Raw genomic sequence first — 25066 nt, forward strand, 5'->3', positions numbered from 1 at the left:
GCACCATTGTCACTTCTCACTGGTGACAATGGTGAGGAGGCACAAGGCAAATGGGGTTACTAGTGGAGGACAAGGTGGTGACAACTGACATTCGAGGCCATGGCAATTGTGAGAAGGGGTGGAGCAGAGGCATGGCAAAGACAAAGGGTGCGATTGCACGACTGGTCGAGGTTCTCCGATTAGTGTTGGACTAGACAAATGAGAGTGCAATGACGACTCTAGTGGTGGCTTATCGATAGTCCAGGGTGAGGGTGATGGTAGAACTGGTGGAAAAATAATTTTCGTCAGTGGCAAAAAAATAAAGGGAAAGCCTGCAAGTAAAAATCAATTAGGGATAAAGACCTACAATAAAAACGTATTTTAAGGTAAAATGCCCTAATTATTCAACATGACACACGACACAATACAAATGAATAAAAAACATGGATGTACCATTTCAATACGAGCAATATCTTCGCACGGCCAGTGATCATCAAACAATAGTAGTAAATATGATGGTAGGATACTTTTCTATCGTCCAACAATTGATTTGTTGGCCTTAGCTATGCATAAGTCCTTCGAGTGAGTTCATATGGAAATAGCACCTTCTATGGAAGAGAAATAATGACTTCACATCTCTATAGCCAATTGTCCAAAGATGCAATGGAAGATCGTGGTCTATATCTTTCAGACAGAAATTTCTATACAAGGAAAAGCATCCTTCATGCTAATCTCATGCTACAAGTGTAACAAATTTCTGAAATAGCAAGTCCCTGCAATGATAAAAGATTAGAACGAAAGACATGTCAGATAGGATTACCATAGAAGAATGGAGTGGCTTTCAGACAAAATAAATTAAAAGAAAGAATAATAGAGTTGAATTATGACTCAATCTGACGAAACTATCAGAAGAAATGTATGCATACATGAAATGGCCGATAAACTAAATAGAAAAGAAGCCCACAACGCCTCTATTTTCTTTTAATTTTCATACTCATTTTACTGTGTCACTAATTCCCTGAAAACTTTTAAGAAAGGTTTGAACATCTTATTCTGAACCAATAGAATCTTCCAAAAAACTGCTTAAAGCAACTATAATTCACATCATAAGACTTCTGGGCTCCCCAGGTATAACTGATCGTAAGCACATGTCTATTTGAGCATTTAAAATATCTTTTACCAACCACTTCTCTTCATCATCAACCTTCAGCAAGTAACCTCTATGATATAGATTACTGGGACACAACCAGACTCACCTGCCCGAATAAAGAACCCCTGGAACAGAAAATTTTCAGAACTTGAAATAACAAATCATTGGTGATGCAGAAAGAGATCTGAACAACCGATAGAAGAAATGCCAGCCTCACCAATTGAATTGGTACATGGAAAATAGTTCAAGAACAAGTTATTTTTGTATCCTGGTTGCCTGAAGAGAAGCAGATGTTGCTGAAGCTTCTGCTATTAGTGATATAGGTTGCCTAGCCTGCAAACATGCACCTATATCAAATGGGTGCAACTGTGACCCGTCAAACAATAGATTAACACCTGGTAGGACAACTTCTCTGCTGTCTAGCTCATCGGATTCATGTTTCACTCCACTGGCAAGGGTCGACCCTTCATCAGGTTGTGTAATGGCCTCATATACAGGACTAAGCGCATAGGCCCTGCAGGCAGAAGTTTGGAAAAGTAGGAATGAGTATTGTGGATTCAACAATTATACATGAAGGGTCAATGAAACATTCACTTCAATATACTTGACATCTGATGATTGTATACTGATTTGAAGAAGCTTAAGAAAATACCAATGACTACGTACTGCAACAACTTATAGAATTCCCATAATTAAGCCCTAGACAGAAAGATTTGTCAAAAGATGAGAACCAATTGTGACGATTATGCAGCTATTATATTCTGAACTAAGGTTCAACATATATAGTTTGAAATATCGACCACACCGGTTGGTACAGATTGGTATTTACTAGTACATGTTATCAGTATGTGGATCTGACAAGTTGGCCTTATTAAATTTGGTACAAGGGTTATGCCCGGTATACTTATCATGCCAGGTGGTCCAATTGAAATTCAACTGATACACACTGCCCAGTACTCAGACATAACCACCAATTTCAATCTCTGACCTGAATCAGCCCCATTTCCCATTTTCATGTTTGATGATAGATATATAATAATGTTGGGTCAATGTCATACTTATTATATGAAGTAACAAATAGCTTAATACATCTTAATATAAAATTACCTAAAAGAATTTTCCATCAGATTTCTAGGAAGTGGAAAAGTACTTCCAACAATTTAGAGAAGTTTGTTCTCGCTAGCTAGAAGGAACTCAAAATTGACCATGAAAAAAGCTTTTCAGGTTGATAAGTCCATCAGGATAGAACTGTTGGAACTGAAGCAGTCTCAGAAATGTTTCTGTAGAGATTCTAAAGTTCAATCAAACTTCCCAACCAGAAAATGTACATTCTCATTGAGATCAGTCCAGTAGAACTATTAATCCAATTCACAATTGATGTTACAGAAGCAGAAGTATATAGAGTATCATGTTGAAGTACCTGAGTATGTTCCCGTCAAAACTCAGAACCTCTGTTTGGCATCTTTGTCGATTTGCAAGCTTGAGCCTCTGGTGTTCACTGGAGGTTCCAGAGATTGCTGTTGAAGGCTCCAACAGTGGGTTCCATCTACCACTTGCATAGCTTGTCAGTTGACGAGGTGATTTCTTCACATGTTCCATGTGGTGAAACGACTTTGCAGCAGGACCTGTTGCTTGGTATTCAGAACATAATTCGTGTAATCTTCTTCTTAGACTTTGCATTGCAACATTGTGCTCACTAAGCGAATCTGTTTGTAGTAAATGTGATGAAACTATCCTTTCACAAATTCTGCCACATAATTTGGGACTAAATAGAGGAATACCAAATTCCAAGCTCAAAGGAACCCATTCATATTGTTCATGATCTGGTGTTAACACGTCTGATTGTATTCCCTTCCAGAGTCGTATAAGGCGAACGTAACCTACTGTATATAACTCAATTTTGCTTGAGAGATCATTTAACAATGAATTTAAGTTTGCAATTCTCTCCTGGTCTAATTTCATGTCTAGCCCTACAGGTTGAACCAATCCATCAAAGTTCTTAAGCGGCAATGCAATATCCACTGTGACAATCTTTCCAGAACTATCAAGATCGTATCTACTTAAGGGTTGTACTAGAACAGCTGAATGCTTAAGCATGGAGTTTAAACAATGCAAAAGCACATTTCCATTAACCAAATTTCCCTCAAATTTGCCTCCTAGACCTCCTACTATGGAACCATCCCACGACCATATTAGTGCTTTTTCACAACCAGCTAATGGTGCAGGAAGAAACCTCAGACACTGCCCCTTCATCAGAATAACTGACAGAGGTCCGCTAACCATCAGTCTATACAAAACTAGTTTCATCCATGGCGTCATTGAAGAATATGAGGGTGGTCCAATATGGATTGGACCTGAAGGTCCAGGTAAAACTGATGAGGCAGGAAGTGGAACCATAGATGCAATGATATCATAGTCTCTAAGAAGTAGTCGTTCTAGTGTTGCTGGTGCAAGAGCGGCCAAGCTTTCACAACGAAGAATATCAACACGGTACTTCCTTTTTCTTTTTAGAACAGTCCTTTCATTTTCTGAACCACCTGAGTACGTAACTCTCTGATCATTCTGTAAATTATAATCAGGTTTGCATGTGTTATTTTCAGCTGAAGTACCTGAACATACAGGAGTAGAACCATTTACAGAGTCAGATTTGTCTGGAGATAAATCAGGCTGGGGAACTTCAGTATGACCGTGTTCCAAAGAGTCATCATGATTTGCTTCATTTACATTAGAATCACCAGATTCCTCAGAGATGCTAATTTCGGCTGCAACTGAAGTAATGTCATCAATGAAGGAATGTGTATCAGTTGGATTACTCGCTATGTCAAACTTCTCATTGTAAGCTACACCACCAGATCGAAGACACTCTAGAACACATCGAAGGCTATATGCATGGTTAGCAAATTCCTGTAGTTCACCCTCATACTTTTTTCCCTCTAAAGTTGAGAGATCCCTGCAAAGTTCTGCAATACTAGAATCACCAAGTTTTCCTGCTTCATATAGTGTTACAGCATGAGACTTCAACCCTGCAAGTAGCAACTAAACAAGTCAATTAAGAAAGTTTAATTCAAGGTTCTCAATTTCGATGTGTACTGCTCAGTATGAGTGGTACGTACCAGTTCGAGATGATACCGGTACATGGACCATCCTTTACCGGGCGGTACCAATGTTTTGACCCGTATCGAACAGTACGAGGTTTGTACCGAGCGGTAACAATCAAAATCAGATCGTTACCGAGGCATACTGGTCGGTACGCCCTGAATTTCGATTGTTACCGAGGTGTATGGTACACCCCAGATTTCGATCGTTCCTGAGGTGTACCGATCGGTACACCCCACTATTTTTGGACAGTAATCTCCAGGTATTTTGGAAGTTTTTTAGCTTTTTTTACTGATGTACCATCGGTATACATCAGTACGTTCCGTACCGAGTAGGGCTCAGTACATCGGTACGAACCGAAATTAAGAACCTTGACTTAATTAAAGTACTGCTAGAACATAGTACTAGGGAATGAAGAAATCAATAGGTAAAGGTGCTTGATGAACATAACTGGATGTGTAACTTAATTAAAAATAAAATACACTTCAAAGTTGGTGCCTGCCTTCAAAGGTTGGTACACTGCCTGGTATACCAAAATTGTATCAGGGAGTTCTGGTTGAGTTTTGTAAAATTTTACTTCAAACTAGGAAAAATGAGAGGAAATCCTAGTATAAGTACTATTGAACTACCCAATGGAAATGAAATTCCCATTTTTGACCAAGTCAGCATGAATATTTCTCTCGTCTTGTGACAACTCATATCTTCAAATATTCGACAGGATGGTAAGGAAAATATGACATCATGCCACACTCAGCATACCAAATGAGTTCATTACGTTCCATTTCCAAAACCACAATTCTTATTATGGTCCAAACTCCAAAAGAAGTTCCTAAAAGCCTAAATGGAATAAATTATTAAATGTGACTTCTCAAGTGCTTACTTATTGTCCAATCTGGATATACAGTTATGATTCCATCCTCTAGAACGAAACAGAAATGCAATAAAAATGAACTAATTTGAGGTACTTCTTGTTGCTCTAAATCTCTCTCATCAGCAAGCATTAAGCTTGTCCTCTTTGTTGCCTTTTTCAAATAATTAGTTCTTGGACTTTGCACTTCAAAATTTTTTGTTGAGTTTTCAACTTACTCATAATGACCTCTTATTCATGTGTACTTCTATAATCCCTCAAGAAATCCTACAAAGCCAGCAAGCATAAAATGCTATAGACTATAAATAAGTTGTTTTCATATTAGCACTGCATACATTGACATATGTATTCTAAAATAGCCAAATTAAAGAACTATAGAAGTTCAGCAAACAAGTTCACATGTAATTTACCATCCAAAATTCTGTATGGCTACTCAGACTCAATTCTAAAGATTAAATAGATTTTACAAGGAAAAAATGGAAAATTTCTTTCCATAACAAAAGTTTAGAGAAAAATCATCATAAATATTTAAGGTGCTGCAAATTTACTTTTGATAGAGAGTGCTAATCTCATGAAAGTTACAAACAAGTCGAAAGACAGTATAGTGCAACCCAATGTACAAATGGTTTATCAATCCCTAGAACCAACAGTAGCCACAAGAAGGAAAATAATGCTAGAACTATAAATAAAGCATCAGGATGCAATCTGAAGACGGGCATGCAACAAAAATGAACCGAACCTGGTGAGACAGATCCCATCATTAAATAGGAAGTAATATTGGCATCAACAACAAAAGCAACATGAGCAGTGCCTGAAATCATTCTATCCTTTTCAATTACTAGATCATGACTATGCTGGCCAGACTTTTCTGAGTTGATGCTAGCAGTAGAAGCCTCTTCATCATCACTTAGTATATTACTAGGGTAGCCAGGCATGACAGAATCTCGAAGGATGGATTCCGGATCCAAAAGTTTTACAGCCCAGCCTAATCGGCAAGCAAATGATGCAGCAGCCTGGAGCTGAGAAAGGTCAGCCTGGAGGGTTGCAGCCAACTCAGCAACGGTAGCATTCTCACTCGAGACAACAAAAACAGCATATAATAACCTGCAAAAAGTTCCATATATTTGATTAAAGATATCTTACAAGTGAAGAATTTTCAATTCAAAAGGCATTCTTTTATCATATAGGTTCAACAATCTGTCGATTGTACTAAATGTATCTTACTCTTCTATTGGATCTTCATAGGACTGTTCCCTGTTTGAAACAAATCCTTCCAGCCTGGAAACTGAATAAGTAGAAGTCAATTATGTGATCATAGTACAAGAGGATAAACACAGAGAATTGTGATAAAGGAAGGAATCACAGATTACTATAATGTAACATCAAACTCAAGCTTCGCTTCATTGGAAACTTTTATGATTTTGATAGAGGTTTGAGAATTATATATAAAATAAAACTTGTACACATCAAAGAACAAACATGGGTTTCTGCAAAAATAAAAATGGTATTACTTGCAGGTCCATTTCTATTGCAAATTTACAAGTAAAGATAGATGTGGTCATAAAATTTTGTTGGCAAGAGGTATTACAGGATTTTGTTTTCCCTGACAAATAGAATGCCTGAACTAGATATAAAATTGGAGGATATTACCTTGAAGCAGCATATCCACAAAAAGTGATAGATATGAAAAAGAAAAGGCAAGAGAGAGAATGATGCTGAGATATCAATGGCAAAAGGGAAACTAGGAAAAGGTTAAGGTTGCCCGCTGCTGTAGCAGTTTTCATTTATCAGAACTTCTTAAACCTAATTTTTTAACAAGTATTGCACATATCAGGCTATTATGAAATCCATAGCTAATCAGGAAAATAATATATGCTCAGATATAGTTGAACATGATGGGGATAATTGTCACCTATAACATGTTTTTCCGTTTTTTCTTCGGAATGAAGAACAAGAGACAAAAAAGAGAGGACAAGAGAGTTTGGAGAGATGAGAGACAAAAAAGAGAGATAAATCAGTGTGCAGGAGAGGACAAGAGACAAAGGAAAACTATAGAGAGACTTGTTATGCAAGTGACAAGACAAGAGTTACATCAACTCATATAACTCATATATATTAAATAATAAGACATGAACCCTAGTAAAAACAAAAAAAAATAACTTTACTGTTGTATTCTCCCTTGCCCGACACCTAGTGGTAGACTAGAGCATGGTTTGTTGCTTCCAAAGGTTGGCGACCACATCCAACGATTGGCCACCGATCTAAGGTTGGGCAAACAGGACATCCTTTCCCATTTGAGACTCTCAAAGCGGTAAAAAATCTTTCGCCTTCCTTTTAATATGCGTTGTCCATAACTCCATATTCCAAGCTGGTAAAGTGTATGTTTGAATGAGTTTGGATGAAATTAGAATTGACCCTAGGAGATAAGGTTAAGATGGACTGAGCTCACCTGAATTCTAATACAACTTAAGAGTCAATCCCATCAACCCATCAAAAATTGATAAAAGCTAGTTAAACTTCTGAATTAGATAGAATAAGTGTTCATGGTTGCCCCTTGTAGTAGCGCCCCATCACATCTTGGTTCAGCTAGTAAGGCTCCAGGGTGTCATACTGGTCTGCCTACGAGTTTTCCTAAGATGATGGAGGTCTGGTTCCTATAAATACTATATCCTAATTTTTTTCCCCTATTAGATTCACCTTGCTCCCAAGGGTATGCAGATATAAATTTTCGCATTAATTGATCTTCTATAGCCATAGTTGCATATTTTTTAGTGCAGTCATTCCATCAAACAAGCACTTCAGTCTAAATCCTTCCATAGATTGCGCAATGCTGCTTTTGATTAATCTCCACATGTTTACATGGTTTCAATCAATTCTGGTGGCAATAACACTAAGGTGACATCAGGCTCTCCTTGGTGTTGTTTTCCAGATTGGACACATGGAATACATCATGTATTTTTGCATCAAAGTTGGCTCTAATTATAGCAGCTTGTCGTATTCACAAAATTACCATAACAAGGTCAAATGTAGGGATAGCTTGCTATGTCCTATTTACACAATAAACTGTAGATACCTGGGAAATCAAAGCATCAACTAAAAATTCTTTTTCTTTATGGCGATCACATACATGCAATTCTAGAAAATTTTCAACTGTTACATTCTTGTACCTCTGCATTAACTATATATCAGCTTCCAATGAAGTTGGTTAGTGGCAAAGTTATAATACCTCAAATGATGTCAAAGTGACTGCAAAGTGAAATGTAATGTTTTATGCCCATTTTACTCCTCTTCTTAGGTTGTTCTATAGAATTACTAAATTAAGTCTCAAGCTCTCAGTTGGACAGCCGTCTAAGGGTGATACTACTCATTCTGAATTTGGTTTCCTGCAATGCAACTTTAACTTTGCCACTAACTTAACTTTCAAAAGTTAAAAGACTCCATTCTTAATCTTAATTTTTTAGACATGTTAAAGTTGATAAAACCATAAGAAGATACAGTGCCTACTAAATCAGAAATCAGTTTAGGATTTTATATGGGAAGTAAATGCAAAATTTTAAGCTTTCAGGTTCACCTGATATGACAAGCATTGACATTTCATACATGTACTTTAGTGTTTGAATTGGATGTACTCTTGTGTTTCCTCCTCGAAAAAATCTTCTCGAGACTCTACTTACCATCTACCTCAAAATGTAACTCATTGAGTCAATCCTTGTTGACAGTAATCAAACTCCAGAGAGGTTTAACCAAATAATAGAATTGGTGACCAGAATCTACCAAGAGCTACCATGTAATGAGGTATTCATACAATAAACTTCAAAAATCATATAAAAATGTGTTGAAAAGTTAGAACATGGTACTCACAAAAAACAACCTAACAAACATAAATGTTAAGAACACCAATAATATAGAATTTCTGGAAAATAAAAACAAGTAGCCCATAATGTTCTATGGAAATTCCAACTAGTAAGTTCCAAGACTGAACAAAAGATGAACAAACAAAACTCCTACTCAGAAGCAATTGATATAATTCTTTAAAAAATTCAACATCTATTGCATTTCAACAAAAAGTGGATAATCATATTGCTTGATACAAGGATTGTTATACTGTGTACTAGTCCCAATATGGACCAGTACGGATAATCATGCCAACACCGCTCGGTGATTGGACCAGTACGGATTGACACACTGATAACCAATATGGGTCAACATTGTCCAGACTAGAGAGGAAAAAGAGAGGAGCAGAAAAAGGAGAAGAGGATGAGAAGGTGGAGGAAACACAGAATAAGGGGTAAGTTGACTGGCAGAGGAGAAGGCAGTAACACATACCCAAGGAGGAGAAAGTGGCAACATGAGCAGAAGGAAGTGACGACATAAGGTGGAGAAGGCATCAACAATTCAAGAGCATAAGGAGAGTGGTGATGCAAAGAGTTGGTGGATGTGGAGGACAGAGAGTTCTTTTTTTTTTTGGTGTTGTGTGTTGGGGGGGGGGGGGGGGGGAGGGGGGGGGGCATGGCGGCAAAGGCTCGAAGGCAAAGGGAAGAGAGAGAAGAGAAGTTGCAAAGAAAAGTTATTGACAACTATCAACTGTCAACGACTGAGAAGAAGGGAGAAGGAACCATATTAAGAAAATAAAAAAAAACTTTAGAAATTAATTAGTGTCAGTTGGTAAGTCTCATGCCCAGAATAACTCTGCATCAATCATCTTACCTAGGGGTGTACTCACTTAGATAATGCTAGTGAACGATACACTCAGAATTAAACCAAATCAGATAAAATCGTCCAGTCCACGTATCAGTCAACCATTAGACTAGTAAGTATTCAGTCCTTACTGATCTGTACACTTGGTACAAAAAATATTCATATTTCCGTTTTTTGGTTTTTAATGCCTGAAAATAATAACATGTTAATGTGTATTATGGCCATATGTATCAATTAGGACCACAATAATGTATCATGAGCATAATATCTCAATAAAATACAATGTGATAATTTAGTGAGCAAAGCAAACTATCATAATAAATAACCACCAAAATGTATTGTTGCAAAACCAATATAACCCATCCTAAAAGTTTAAAACTATCAGGAGACTAAGGGGTCTACCTGTTCTAATATTAATTTCATACAAGTAATACAATCCTGTCAATATTCCCATGGCATGTTATGTTAATAGACCTCGTGGTACTACTAAATATGGCAAGTACAATGGATAGGGTCCAGCAAATTGACATCTGCCAGATGGTCTATGTGTATAAAGCAAAAAGCCCCATCTGTGAATTGGCTAGATTTGATAGCTCTCTAATATCAATTTTTACATATTACATACAATAGGTAAATGTATTGTGGTACTGTCGTACGTACCTTTAAACCGATCATCAGGATAAACAGGAACATCAAAATATACTAATCCCCTTCTGTAAAGACCTTTAACAATGTCAGGATCAAAAAGAACAAATGAATTTGCTTCCTCCTTGCAGACCTTGTCTATAGTTGCCATTTCTTCTTCAGTGAGTTTCTACAAGAGTATATTACATTACTAGAACCAGTTATACTCAGTATGATAAGTTGGAATTGGCATCATCAAGAAAGAAGTGGCATTTATTTCATGATCCTATTCCTAAATTAGTTTCATGAAGTAAATTTGTGCTAACTCAAATGTCCATGGATGAAAAGTGAAACTTCATGGTTCAACAGGGATGTTTATGCTTATGTACTTCATCTATCAAGCTCACTTATCATAGATGTTTATATACTTTCTGACGATTTGTGAACAAAGTTTGCAAGAAAGGGCACCTTAAATTCTTCCAATGTAAAGTTAACAAGGCAAACTCCCCACCATGGTTCGACAGGGAAATCTACAGGCTGTGTGGGCAGCAATTCCTTAGCAATTGACTTGTTCAGCTTCCACATAATTTTCTGGATCTCTCCAAGAAAACATAATAGTCAAGGAAACAGCAAAACAGCAGCAGCTAGAACTAAAAGTAAGAAGAAAGAGAAATATAGACGAAAACAACATAAATTAACTTCATTTATAGTGTCACATTACTATAATAAAGATCAAAGAAGTTATGTCAATCCATGGAATCATCTGCATAAGTTGATAGATATTAAAATTTCCAAAATACCATATCATGCAAAAGCAAATTCAAGCATTTATTATTCTTTTAAGATTCAAAAAACCCGATAAAAATGATTATCACAACCAACTTGTATCAGCAACTGCAGTTATCAAGTTCAAGAAGTCTATCACAGCCATATGAACGCAAAATAAATGTTTGTACATCTTGATTTCCTTCTTGATACATCAATTGCTTATTTATATATGTTAATTTAGAGATGCTTGTTTCACGAGGCTTTCAGCCCATTTATTGGAAAGATCACTATTCCATGCCAATAAAACATGGATCTTGGTAACACAATTACAACTAAAATGTATACTTTACATCTCACTTAAACAGGTAAACTCTAATGTGATTGTTTAATTACCCTTTTGCAGCTAAGTGGTAGATACAATTTGGAGAATCTGCATCAAACTCAAGGAAAGTAACAATGAAGGTTCTATTACAGGCCACTTCGCCCATTGGTTGAGATCATAATCGGTCTATATTCATTTTGATACTCTCAAAAGTTTGCAACCATCTTTCTCTTTCTTACAGATGCTAGGAGAAACTTGTATACATTCATTATAACATATCTTTGAGGCTGCATTATTACGAGCTAGATTCATTTGTTATGGAGTTATACGATGATGACTTGGCCTGCAAGATAGATTGATATATTGAGTACAACATAGTGAAGAATCTGGGTGATTCACTTCTAGATGTGGCAAGAGATCCACCAGCCCATCTTGTTTTATTCCATAGACGGTCAAGGAAGAGGAATGACAGGGGTCACAGGAGGCTACTCAGTTTCGACGTGGTTGTGCTACAGGCAGTCAATCCTTCATGGGTCACGGTAGAGCATATCAGAATCAATCATCTGATTATCACATCAAAGAAAAGATAGTTTATTGCAATCAATTGACCCTTTAGATATACTTGATGAGCAACAGGTACAGTCCATTAACAAAAGATCTCCCTCTAAATCCCACACTTTGTGATGTCTGATGTAAAGATTAACACATTTACCAATGACAGTAGCCAAGATTAAGGATCTTATGTCCTAGCTACACAGACAAAAACCAGCAGGACATGGACTAGGGAAAATATTTCAGTCATATCACCCATAAAGAAGATTATAGCACATGCGGATCCACACAACTTCTCAATGACTACAGGGAAATCTATAAGGTTTGTATGATCTCGAATCAGATAAAGGTTCCTCATAGTAACATCCTTCCTACCAGCATGCACTTCATGTCAAAACTTGCGTATATTTACTGATTATTAACTCTTATTATGTTTAACTTAATGAAAAAACTCTACACAAGCCATACCCATGTCAACTAATAAGGTACCGTATCAACGTGAAGGGCTGGTACAGGTCTTCGACCGAGATTTTGAACATTGGTTGGAAGTAATTAGCAACTTTCAATTTGAATGGAGATGGCCTTGTTAAATGATGCAATATTGCTTAAATAAAATTATTGTTGACAAACAACCTAAGCCACATATAGAAATCCATCTTCTCTAGAGTGGGACTATAGAGAAATTACAATCTTCCCCACTATAAAGGGCACTACATATAACTTACACTTCCCTACTAGGAGCATATGTGGAGCAAATCAAATGGACTTTCACTAAGCTCTTTCGTATATCTTTGGGGGTCGTAACTACCTCATCAGGACAACAATAACTATTTCAACATCAATCTAACTTACAAAAAATTAGCTTACACCAAATAGCCTAAGAAGTTGCTATGATATTATTATCTAGGTATGCAAGGAACTCTTGCAAAATGCCAATTGGTTATCTACTCATGAAAAGACTTAGAACCAACAAGTTTCTTCTCTTCATCAATCTCAATTAACCAAAAGATAATTAGCACTATTTTACTTCCTCAAGATCATGACCTTTCCACTTTCGCTTTTGTTGCCCATTATAGTATTCACCAATCGGACAACCAATCACCATATGGATTTCACTATATTTGGTCTGGTATGGCTTGTATCACCTATTAAATTCACCCCACCAAATGGTGAATAGACTTATACCAAACTGTATCATGCAATTGTACCCTTTTTCAACAAAGATCTATGTGCTCCCATAGACAGATACATATATACTATATGTTATGCATAAAGTATAAGCATGTATTTCTACCACAAATAATTGAGACTTACTGCTTATTTTTTTGTTTTTGCACATATTTCTATGTATAACATACCTAAAGTATTACCAATTCATTAAAGAAGTGCTAATATTGCATAAAAAGAATATTAATACATACACAAGAACTGAGAATTCTACAAAATATTACATTAAGTTGGATTTGTCAAACACATGACAATATGTTCACTTTCTACTTGCATCAATCCATGCATATAGGCTATAAAGTATAAACTAAGAATTATCTAAAGTTCATCAAGCAATAACAAAAACCAACATTCAAAAGTAAACCCATTCCCACCAACAAAAAGAAATCTGGCAAACCCTTTATATGCACACATGATAAGGAAATAGAAGACCTTTGATCTGCACTTGTTCATAATATCAATGTATTCATTACGTCCAATTCCTGTAAGCCTCAGAGCATCTGCGGCACTGAAATTGGGGATGCTATCATAAGGCTGCTCTGCAAAATGTTTTTGGAACATTAGTATATATTCATACAGTTCTTTCCAGATCATAAAACAAGTATAAGTTCCTTAGGTAAAGTTACCCTTTTTTTTTTAATGTACATATATAGGACATGGAAAGATTGGAAATGTCAGAAAGGAAAAGACTATAAGGCTGAAACTAAGCACTACAAAGAATCTAATCAAGATAGCATTTTCTTTTATCCAACCATCTCACAATAAATAATATGTGGACATCTTTAATTATCTTCATTAAGAATTAAAATGTTGAAACTCATAAAGTAGTGAATATCACATCCTGGTATATGTGGATGTAGTATTTATAGGACAAGAAACCTATATCAATTTTGAAAGAAGCAAAATATAATTGAGAAACTTGTGCAACGATATTTATAGACACGTGAGAACTTTACTAGCAATTCAAGTCTGAAAACATATTGATGTAAAAGTGAACATCATAAACTATCACCATTCACCAGCCAGATAGCACTTAAGGCAGCACTTAGAGATATATTATAGTGATGAATAACTGCCAAAGTTAAGTTAAAATCAATTGCTGTTCAGATGAGTTCATTCAGTGGACAATATACTAATATAGCATTGCTGTGTGAAGATAGAAAATACCAGCAACATTACCGTCATATTTTGAAAAAACTAAACTGAATATTTATAGAAATTTAGAAGCAACCACTCCAAGGTGAGACAAAGAAAAGAGGAAAAAGCTAGGGAAAGGAGTCAATAGGAATAAGGCATTACCATTCTTTAAAACTTCAAAGATCATGTCACAGTAATATCTGAAAGGTGACACCCTCAGTACACGACACACATATTCTGCAAGATGATAGGGAAATAACTGCAGAAAAAACATATCAACTTAAACAGATGAGAAAAAAATCCACAAGATTTAGAAACAGGGACACCTAACATTATAAATCCAAAGTTAAAGAGAAAGTGAAAAATAAAACACAAGCTGAGATCACAAGGTCTACAAAATTACCACAAAGGTCAAGAGACAGACTGGGCTAGAAGATCCATGTAAATTCATAAAATATTGGTGAAAATATGAGTGAATCAATAAGAAAAGAGGTTCCAGGACATACAGCAAGATTCTTACGCAGATAGCGCATCATTTCTTCATAATATTCTCCCTCTTTACAGACTTTACGTGCAAAACATTGATTCCATTGTAGACGCTTCCTGATGCAATAGTCTATGATTCTGCAACCCATGAAGAAAAATTCAGTATTGACAACACATACCCTCCATGGAATTTGTAGCATACAAGTGAGATATGGAACCATAAAGAACATATCAAAACACATAGCCATCGAGGTTCTGCCCACAGAATTAACAAAATAACAATGACTGGCAACCTCATATAAGAATCTGGAAAACATACTACAAGAATTTCTTCACTCTTAATAAAAGTGAAAATGCAAGAGCAAAAGATATAGTTAGGAATACAGATGCATAAGAAACAGATAAAACAGCTACAGGAAACAATCAGAAGTGGCAAACAAGAAAGGGTAGATAAAATATTTGAAGTTTTGTTGGTAACAAAAAGTGCAGTGTCAAGGTCTGACTACGATACTGATATGAGTGCTTCGACCCTCTCATAAAGTTATGGTAAGCTCTTCATGAAAGATGCAATTAGATGCAGCAAATGGAGCTCATTCTAGAATTTCATGATAAGAAAAACCTAGCTAAATAACGGAAAAGAGGTCACAACAAAGTGTTTTACCGTTCAAATAGCACGAATCACAAGTTCTTAATGCATACATCCAAAAAATTTGAGCAAAAGAGCAACTTGCAAGTTCTATTTTTCATTTGACATATTTCCGATCTTACTGCTATCAACTAGACTATGCCCGATCTAACTAGTTAGTCCAAATAATATAATGATTCCGAGCACGGGACCTTTTATGCCACTCTTCTTTTGAAGTCAACGTCAGTTGAAGTCTCTTCGGCAGGTTCTCCCATGGGCTCTCTTCCCTAATAGCCTTCAGAAAAAGCTGGTCGTCAATCGTCGCTGGAATGTGCTGCATCCTCCAAATCAAACACTAGACTACTGCACAACAAAAAAATAAAACAAAATTAAGTCTCATCTGCATCAATCTTTCAAAAGCAACTTCAGAATCGTAGCCGTAACAAGGATGACTCAAACAAAAGAGAGCCACCGGAGGATCCGAGCTGCAATCCCTTTGAGTTAGCAACAAAAACCTAGTAAAAGAGACTGAGATCTGAGATCGAGTTAGGGTTTTGGAAGCACGGGGCGAGTACCAAGGAGATCGAGCTCGACTCGCTTCGGATCTCCGCTGAGGGCTTCCAGAATGGCAGTCGACGACCCAATCGGAGCACTCCTCCACTCGCGAAGCCGGACCCCGTTCCGCGCAATTGCTGACTCGAGTCCAACCCCGAGCTCGGACCGTCCTCCCGGCAACACGTACAGAACCGGACAAAATGACGCATCCAACGCAACGCAGTTTGGAAGAACGGTTACGCAGTAAGCCGTTCTCTTGAATGTCGAAGGATCTTCTACAATTATTCTACGTGATCCATTCGGACCGTAATGGGATGACTCATCAGCGAAGTGTTGATATCGGAAGTTTAACGATTTAATTTAAAGGTGATGTTGGAGAGGATCTTCTTTCTAGTCCTTCCAAACCCGTAACACGATGGTCCGTTCAAAATTGGGCCCGTACATGGCCCACTTGTATCTGACTGGGCCTCAACAAATGTGGCCGGCTTAGAATGGTTGAGCGATAGACCGAACCGGCTGCTGGGTCTAACAGTTCTGGGTTAAGTCCACCATAGACTAAATTAGAAGATGATCAATTTGAATTTGTGGGGATTAGTTGTATTTTGTCACTCAATTTCACATGAAATATGAAAATATATAGACAATAAAATTTATATCCATCACACATTTAATTAAAACACCCAATAAAAAAATCTCTCATATTTTAGACCCATCAAATATCAATATATAAATATATATATGAAAAATATATATTTATATTACAATAAGAACAAATATATATTTATATATAATTCAGTCGTCTCCTTAACAAACATCATTTTCCATTCCACCGTCGCAAAGATGGACATTATTATATTACAATAAGAACAAATAATGCTCGTCTTTTTAGCTCTCATATCTCTGTGGGAATGACTTTGGAGTATTATATATGCTTCCAAATCTAAAAGAAGCCAAGAGTTCAATATTCTTGTATAAGAAAGACTATGAGGACAAAAGCACTAATCTCCAGGAAATCATTATTATTGGAACCCCCCCCTCTCTCTCCTTGACTGTTGTCCTCCCAGAGAGAAAGGTAGCGAGTGTGTTGAGAACATTTGTTTAGGAGAAGTATGAGATAAGGTTTGCTTAATATTTAATGAATGCTGCAACTAATGCTTTGACAGTTCCTTCAAAGATGTGGCTGCCGAAAGTGGAGAAGGTTGGGAATAATTAATGAATGGATAAGGTTTCCATTAATTATTTATAGTTGCTTATTAAAAGTCAAATTGATTTTATTATTATCATTGAAGAACAGCCTATTTAAACAATACTTTTATCAGTGAAAGAGCTAAGGAGGTCAACAAGATTTAGATTATTTATATTAAGTTCATCAAATCATCAGCAATTTTGATCCAAACAAATGTGCTGAACCCTTATTCTAAGAACAAAAAAAGAAAAATTAACAATTTCTATTCACTTCAATGTCAACAATATAATTCTATTTTTTTTTAACTAAAGATAAATAGTAAAGACTAGATTTGATGTCAGATCTTACTATCAAGAATCAAAGTTATTACACTAATCAAATAAGCTAAAATAAATGTAAGATTTAGTTCAAAAGAAATATTAATATCTGTTTGAACATTAATTATTAAATTTTGTTGTAAATTTTCTTACCATTTTATCTCAGTTAACTAATAATTAATCAAGAAAAAAGAACAATTAGTACTACAAATGATCCAAAAATATCACTTTCTTAACTTTAAAATCTATCACAACTAAGTTATTTATTTATTTTAAATATATCAGATAAAATTTTAAATCTTTAATCTTTAATTAATATTTAATAGATGAGTATGATATACTATCTATTTTTTATAAAAATATATATATTTGATTATGTTAAAAATATTTAAATTTTTATTTATAATTTGTATTAAGTTTTTTAATCTTTCTTTTATCTCCTCATATCATTAATAATTTTTTATTTTGTCATTCCATATATATATATATATTAATCTAAAAAATATAACGTCTGTTCTACAACTGATATAATAAAATATATATAAAAGGTAAGTGGTAAATCTTATGATATATTATTGGAGCGTTTAACAGTTAGTTGACAGATACTGTTATTCTAACCATATTGAGAAAAAGGATAAAATTGCGTTCGTAGGCCCCTCCAACATTATTATAGAAAGAAGCAAAGAGCAAATAAAAAAAGCGCATGAGAAATGAGTAAAGCGAAACGGAGCACTTGATGGATTAAAAGGTTCTAAAAACCCTAACAGCTCACGGATCGGAATCCTACCCATGGACTGGCGACCTCCGATCCCTCCCCGGTCATCGCCCTCCCCGTAGCCAGACCGAGCCCGTCGAGCTCCGGATCCTGCGATCTCTTTCCCTTTGATCCGTAAAGCTCGCCGGTGCCCGCTGCTCCCGCTCCTGGCCTGCCCAGCTCCGAGGCCTCCATGCGCTCCCCGCCCCTTGCCGGATTGATCTACGCCGAGTTCTGTGGATCTGTGTCGCATTTTTCGGCCGTGATCGGCGATGGGGGGTTTTGGGCGAGCGCCGAGGATTTCACACTGGAAAGGTACTGTTTGTGCTTGTTTCTGTGATTACTTGATTTCACTTGGTGTTGTAGAGCGATTGTTCGCTGGAAGATCACGTTGTGGGTGTGTCATAGCTATTTTTCGAGTTTGGTGCGTAATGGCGGTGGCGCTTGAGGTGCGGATGGATTAAACCAGTTTTTCGAGTTGTGGCTTCTTGTAATGGCTTATATTCACAATGCAACCTTTGTTTGCAAAGCCAAAAAGACTACTTTTCTTGACATCAACACCTACATGATAATGTGGCTGTTTATTTGGAATTTGCTTCAGCTATGCTCTCTTTTCTTGGGCTTTCAGTCTGATTACGTTTGTGGCATATAGTAGTAGCTTACTGTTAGAATAGACAAAACAGTTTCCTGTATGCCAACTTTTGCCTGATTGGTGAACGATTGTTTATTTTATCGAACTAGATCTTCATTTCCTATTTTGAATAAAAACCAGCTAATGCATTGATCATGTTGAGTCCTCAATTGGACTTTAATTTGTGGCATGCAGGATTACATGAACGATTGTCAAGGATATTTTTTCTGTGTTATCTGTTGATAGTAGTGCGCTTGGAACTTATCGTGGAGGCAAAACCTACCAGTCATTTACCAGAAGCAGCTCCCACATCTCCCGCTACTGTGGCTGCTGCTTCTCCTTTAGATGAATGGAACCAAGTTCATTCCGCAATCACGCCATCAAAAGTTGAAATTTCCTTGCCGGCAAGTCTTCCTCTGGTCAGTAGAAGACACTTGAAGTACACTATAGAGAAGGCTGCAGCTTCACAATTGCCAATAAGAGGTTCCCCAGATTATAACACTCTAACTGCTTCTTTAAACTTGTCAAGTTTAGTAAATCCTCCAATGCCAAACAGCCAACATACTTCCACAGAGTTGGCTATTACACCTTCATCTGTTGGCCATTCTTCTCCAGTATATTCAAACTCAACCTCACTTCCTTCTGGCTTGGCACAACCACCATTGTCTCCTGAAACTGGTAAGATAAATTTTGTATTTCAACTTTTTTTTCTAACATTCTGATAAGATAGCTTGTGTTCATTCTTTTGTAGTTCAACAAAGAAGTTAACTTGCACGACACACTTCTCTAAGTGCATCTGCTTACATTCTTGCTGAGTTGTTATAGTTAATTTTCTCTTGATAGTACCAAAAATTTAATGTCTCATCTTCGTAACATCGGCCTCTTCTTCTAGAATATTAACAGACAATTCACTTAGAGGTCATTGATTCTAGTTTCTAGCTTGTGAGACATCCAATGGACTGTTAAAGAAATACAAGAATGTTTGAGGATTTGGCATGTTTTATATTTTGAAAGTTTGATTCATGTACAAGTGTGTTCAGTATGTACCTTTCATAATTTTAAGTAAACGATGTTTGTTTTATTCAGGAAGTCTGTAATATAAATGTTTTACTTCAAAAGGAATTGAAACATGACTTCTTCTTGGACAGGGAAAACAAAGGTAGGAAATCTTTGTCACTTGAAAATGTGTATTATGTTGGTGAAAACTGTAGTGTATTCTTCTGATTTTAATCTTTAAGGATGGAAAACTTTCTCTCATCTGATTATCCTGTTTTAGAAAGTAATAACTAGCTGAACTAAGATAAGAAGGCATTGTTCTTTCCAGCAATCACTATGCTAATATAATTATTTCTAACATCTTCTCAATGGAACAGAATGTTGTGAGCCAAACATGGTGCAGAGACAAGGTACTCAAGATTGCCACTGTGTGTACCCTGTCAAAGTCGAGCTCTTTCTGCAGAATGTTTCTCTGATTTCAAATTGGAGCACTGAATTTCTTCAAGAACTGTCTTATCAGCTTGAGCTGCGGATTGACCAGTTTGAGATTGTTAATTTCTACGTTGTTGGTGCATTTGGGTTAAATATCACAATGGACATAGCCCCACATACAGGGATAAGTTTCTCTGCAGATCAAGTTATTGCAATGAATTCTTCGCTTGCACTGCATAGGGTTCGCATTAACCCTGGGCTAGTTGGCGACTATAGACTTCTCAATTTGACTTGGTTTAGACCACTTGCTCCTCCTCCTGGTAATCACTAGAAGAACATAGTAAATTATTGTTATTAGATGGTCACAAAGTTTAATTTTCTTCCAGTCTATTAGATATGTAATCCATTATTTTCAAAGTTGCAGTCTTTGATAATTTTTATCTACTATCTGCATATTTTTCACTCTCAACCATCAAACAGACAAATGTAGCATGGTTTTGAACAGGTAAACTTGCAGACATAAAAATAAATTTGTGGAACATTGCAACAATTTAGCAGCTAATAGATCATTCAACATGAATTAATTATGGAACAAGTTTCATGCTTAAACTTGATAAACTTGAACAACATATCTGCCATAGTTGTCTTATAATAGTAGCAACCAATTCTTCTGATGTTATAGTAATCATGATATCATTTATGATATGTGGGACTCACATAAAATTGTACATTTCATGTACAGTATTTGACTTCTTGTTAGTAAAGACTGTTCATATAGATGTTCGATTTTACCATATGTTAACATCCGTATATCTTAGAAATGTATTTTGGAAAAGCTACAAGAAATATTGAACAAATATCTTTGTTCAATATTTTATAATTAAATTCAAAATCATACAAGAAAAAATGACATGTCACACTGCAGATGTCAGAGATGATTTTCTTCAGAAAAGAGTAATAACCATATTTATATTTTGAGATATATTTTGTTTAATTCTCTTATCCTTTAGTTCCATTCTCTTCCACTGTCACGGTACACTTGGACTTTTCTTGGGTTCATTTGTTTACTTCATAGGTTGAAATCAACTTCAAGACCTAAATGGAACCACATGCAGATGCACTTTTGTGTTGTTGATTGATTATTGATATGTTTTGTTTAGTTAGAAGAAACTAGATCAATTTTGACCATTATAGGCTTAGTGTATTCTGTGATTGTCATGATACTTGTTTCTGCTTTTAAGGAACTAGTTTTGTCAACAATAAGATGATTACTATATACCATGAGTGCCCTGGCTAAATCATCTAAAGCTTGCTGGATGTAACTTCTATTTATGCTGCAACTATCATTTGTTCTTCCTCAACATTTTAGAGGTTATTTATGATGTACCTAATGCACGCTATATATCCAAGAATGCTGTCATCTTCTCTGTCTTGTAATGAACTTGTTTTCTTGGTTGTTGTATCTAGCGGATTTATACTAAAAATGTCTCTCTTTCCATGTTAATCTATCTCCATTTATCTTGTGGTGAAATTTTTTGTAGGGATATCATTTCATCTCTAGTGAAACTTATGGATATTTTCTCTAGAATAGATTTCATATTCCCAGATGGCATCTGGTGAAATGATGGTTGACTTTTCAATCTTTTTTCTCCAGCTCCTTTGTGGGCTTCATCACCCATGGCTTCATCACCTGCAGCACCCTACTTGCCTGCATCTGTACCAAACAAGGATACTGGAGGTGGAAACCATTCAAGTTTCATAATAGTTATCGGGATATGTATCAGCATTCTGCTAGCTGTTACTTTAGTCATGCTAGTAATTTGTTCTTGCACATCTAGCAAAAGGAAGGAGGTACCAGCAGAAGAAGCAGGTACATGCTTAGGTCCTATTTTGTTGCTTAAACTTATAAGTTAGGATATCCACATCCAGCTTAAGTTATGAATATATGGAATGGTTGAATTCTAGTAGAAATGTTGCACAGAAATTGAGATATGGCGAGGAACCAATCATGTAAAGGTTGCAAAGTAATTGAATATGCATCTGACAATTGATTTTTGCATATCTCAGTTTAGAACTAGAAAGTTGATTTTGAAGCTTACATGTTAACATCCACATCTCCTGAAACAAGGATTGGCTGTTCCTTGAATAATAGCTAATGAATATTATGATTTTGGAAGACTTCAAAACTTCAAACTAATGACTTACAAGCTTTTGGCAAAGCAGAAAAGGAAAAAGAAACACTTTTGACTAAAGTTTTATCATCATCTTCATCATTATTTATTTCATCATAATTAACTATGAAGCAAAAGTGAACACTCTAATAAGTTACATCCGAAAACCAACTCAAGTTTGTGGTTGCCTTTTAAATTGATTATTAATCAATTCTCAAGCAATTGATTCTGAATTCATGGGAACTTTGGACATGGGTTCTTGAATTTATGTGATATGGTTTAGCCTAGATGTGGTGGCTGTCCATGTTAAAGTTATTTTAGTTTTGGATATAGGTTAAGATTAGCCCAAGATATTTGTTTTGTTGCTAGTGAGCAAGATTGGGAACATCGTTGGTAACAGGGATACCTTTCAAATATCCTTCCTATGATTTCTTATTGTGTGGATTAATGTAATAGGACAACGGTTATTATTTCTTAGTTTCACAACAGAACTTCTTAGTTTAAGCACAATAAGTTGAATTTCTTAGCAATCAATTATGATACCATATAATTTTATGTATTTAGATTTTCATCAGAATTTTACTTTGCAGTGAAGTCAAGGATTGCAGATACAGTGTCTGTGGAAGCGGTTCTTCCTCATCCCACTAGTACACGGTTATTTTCATATGAGGAGCTCAAAGATGCTACAAACAATTTTGAGTCTGCTAGCATGCTTGGGGAAGGTGGCTTTGGCCGTGTCTTCAAGGGTATATTGAGTGATGGGACTGCTGTTGCCATCAAGAAGCTTTCCAGTGGAGGACACCAAGGAGATAAAGAATTCCTGGTTGAGGTCGAGATGCTGAGCAGGCTGCATCATAGAAATCTTGTGAAACTTGTTGGTTACTACAGCTGCCGTGACTCAGCACAAAATCTTCTGTGTTATGAGTTAGTTTCAAATGGAAGCTTGGACTCCTGGCTTCATGGTATCATTAATTTTGAGCAAGAGGTTTCCATTTTGAGCCTTAAATTCTATTACATCTAAGTTTCCGAATGTGATACTAATAAGTGCCTTCTCTTTAGGCCCCTTGGGAGCAAACTGTCCTTTAGATTGGGAAACTAGAATGAAGATTGCTCTTGATGCTGCAAGAGGGTTAGCGTACCTACATGAGGATTCTCAACCCTGTGTGATTCACAGGGATTTCAAAGCATCCAATATATTGCTTGAGAACAACTTCCACGCCAAGGTTTCTGACTTTGGTCTGGCCAAGCAAGCACCTGAAGGTCGTGCTAATTATCTTTCTACTCGCGTCATGGGGACATTTGGGTGAGTAGTCAATTTCCTTTCATTCAAGTTACTTTATTTTGACTTATATTATTGCACCATTTGCATCCTGTGTCATTTCAGGTATGTAGCACCCGAATATGCCATGACCGGACACCTGTTAGTAAAGAGTGATGTGTACAGCTTCGGAGTAGTTCTACTTGAACTGCTGACAGGAAGGAGGCCTGTAGATATGTCACAACCATCTGGCCAGGAAAACCTTGTAACTTGGGTTAGATTTTTTTTTCACGGTTTATTTTTAAGTTAATATACATTAGTGGATCCTTTACAGTTTACCTCATCAGATTTACTCATTTGTCTACATGGTGTTGGTGGCGTAGTTAAATTTCAGTGAAGATAATGATATATAGACAAAAATATATAATCTCTTAAGTGAAAGACATAGCAAAGGGAAAAAGTTTCTGTTGGAAACAGTTAAATAGAATCTGCAAAGGTTAGTATAATAATTTCTTTATGACAGCTTAAGATATTCTTTTCATGATAATCTTTCTGCAGTTTATTTAAGTACCAATTGTTTTCATTGTTAATCTAGCTAGCATACTTCAGACAGCCCCCACCATATATACTAATCCATCAGGCGGTAAATCATGCATTCATATGTTCTGGTACTTGCAGGCCCGGCCAATTCTTCGAGATAGTAACAGATTAGAGGAGCTTGCAGACCCTAGGCTTGCAGGTAAGTACCCCAAGGATGATTTTGTGCGAGTTTGCACAGTTGCAGCAGCTTGCGTTGCACATGAGGCGAACCAGAGGCCTACGATGGGTGAAGTGGTGCAGTCCCTTAAAATGGTGCAGCGTGTAGCTGAATGCCAGGATCCCTTGCCGACCCCATCAACTAATCCCCATAATAAGCAGTCGTCGACGACTTTTGAATCAGATGCCACTTCGTCCATGTTCTCTTCTGGTCCTTTCTCAGGTCTAAGCCTTTTTGACAATGACAACATTTCCAGAACAGCAGTATTTTCTGAGGATCTGCATGAAGGTCGATGAGGCTTAAGCTCGTGCTTTGTCATGAGAGGGCTGAGGTAACGGCTGTGGGGGAAACGGATTGCAGATAGTCTATGTTGTATATTTCAGTTGTTGCCACTCTAGGTTTTGGAATTCATGTGCATTATTATATATGACTAGTCTTGTTTTGTTGGAAATATATTAAATGTTTTCTTCGTTCTAT

At 36.4% G+C, this 25066-nt stretch overlaps 2 protein-coding genes across 11 annotated transcripts; one reads left to right on the forward strand and one right to left on the reverse strand.

The window, feature by feature from the left end:
- Window positions 1-299: 299 nt before the first annotated feature.
- LOC103977660 (uncharacterized) lies at window positions 300-16299 on the reverse strand. 10 transcript variants are annotated; one of them, XR_010485075.1, is made up of 13 exons: window positions 16108-16299; window positions 15745-15895; window positions 14928-15045; window positions 14584-14680; window positions 13717-13823; window positions 10884-11006; window positions 10452-10605; window positions 6318-6378; window positions 5833-6197; window positions 2550-4152; window positions 1347-1643; window positions 1236-1254; window positions 300-752 (listed from the first exon to the last, which is right to left on the reverse strand). XR_010485075.1 is itself a non-coding variant. In XM_065098613.1 (12 exons), exons 2-11 carry the CDS (start codon window positions 15870-15872, stop codon window positions 1385-1387), a joined length of 3015 nt encoding a protein of 1004 aa, XP_064954685.1. In that variant the 5' UTR covers window positions 15873-15895; window positions 16108-16299; the 3' UTR covers window positions 300-752; window positions 1347-1384. The 10 variants fall into 10 exon arrangements, 8 of the variants coding, with proteins under 8 accessions (XP_064954685.1, XP_018679291.2, XP_018679289.2 ...); XR_001977332.2 differs by having other exon boundaries at window positions 1236-1643; XM_065098613.1 differs by lacking the exon at window positions 1236-1254.
- A 1995-nt stretch (window positions 16300-18294) lies between these two features.
- On the forward strand, window positions 18295-25065 carry LOC103977661 (proline-rich receptor-like protein kinase PERK15). Its single transcript, XM_009393238.3, has 8 exons — window positions 18295-18659; window positions 19171-19653; window positions 20349-20723; window positions 22058-22273; window positions 23165-23536; window positions 23634-23877; window positions 23959-24106; window positions 24511-25065. The coding sequence occupies exons 1-8, from the start codon at window positions 18617-18619 to the stop codon at window positions 24883-24885; spliced, it is 2256 nt and encodes a 751-aa protein (XP_009391513.2). The 5' UTR covers window positions 18295-18616; the 3' UTR covers window positions 24886-25065.
- The last annotated feature ends 1 nt before the right edge of the window (window position 25066 follows it).

This window comes from Musa acuminata, chromosome BXJ2-3 (assembly GCF_036884655.1).
Source record: "Musa acuminata AAA Group cultivar baxijiao chromosome BXJ2-3, Cavendish_Baxijiao_AAA, whole genome shotgun sequence".
Lineage (NCBI taxonomy): Eukaryota > Viridiplantae > Streptophyta > Magnoliopsida > Zingiberales > Musaceae > Musa > Musa acuminata.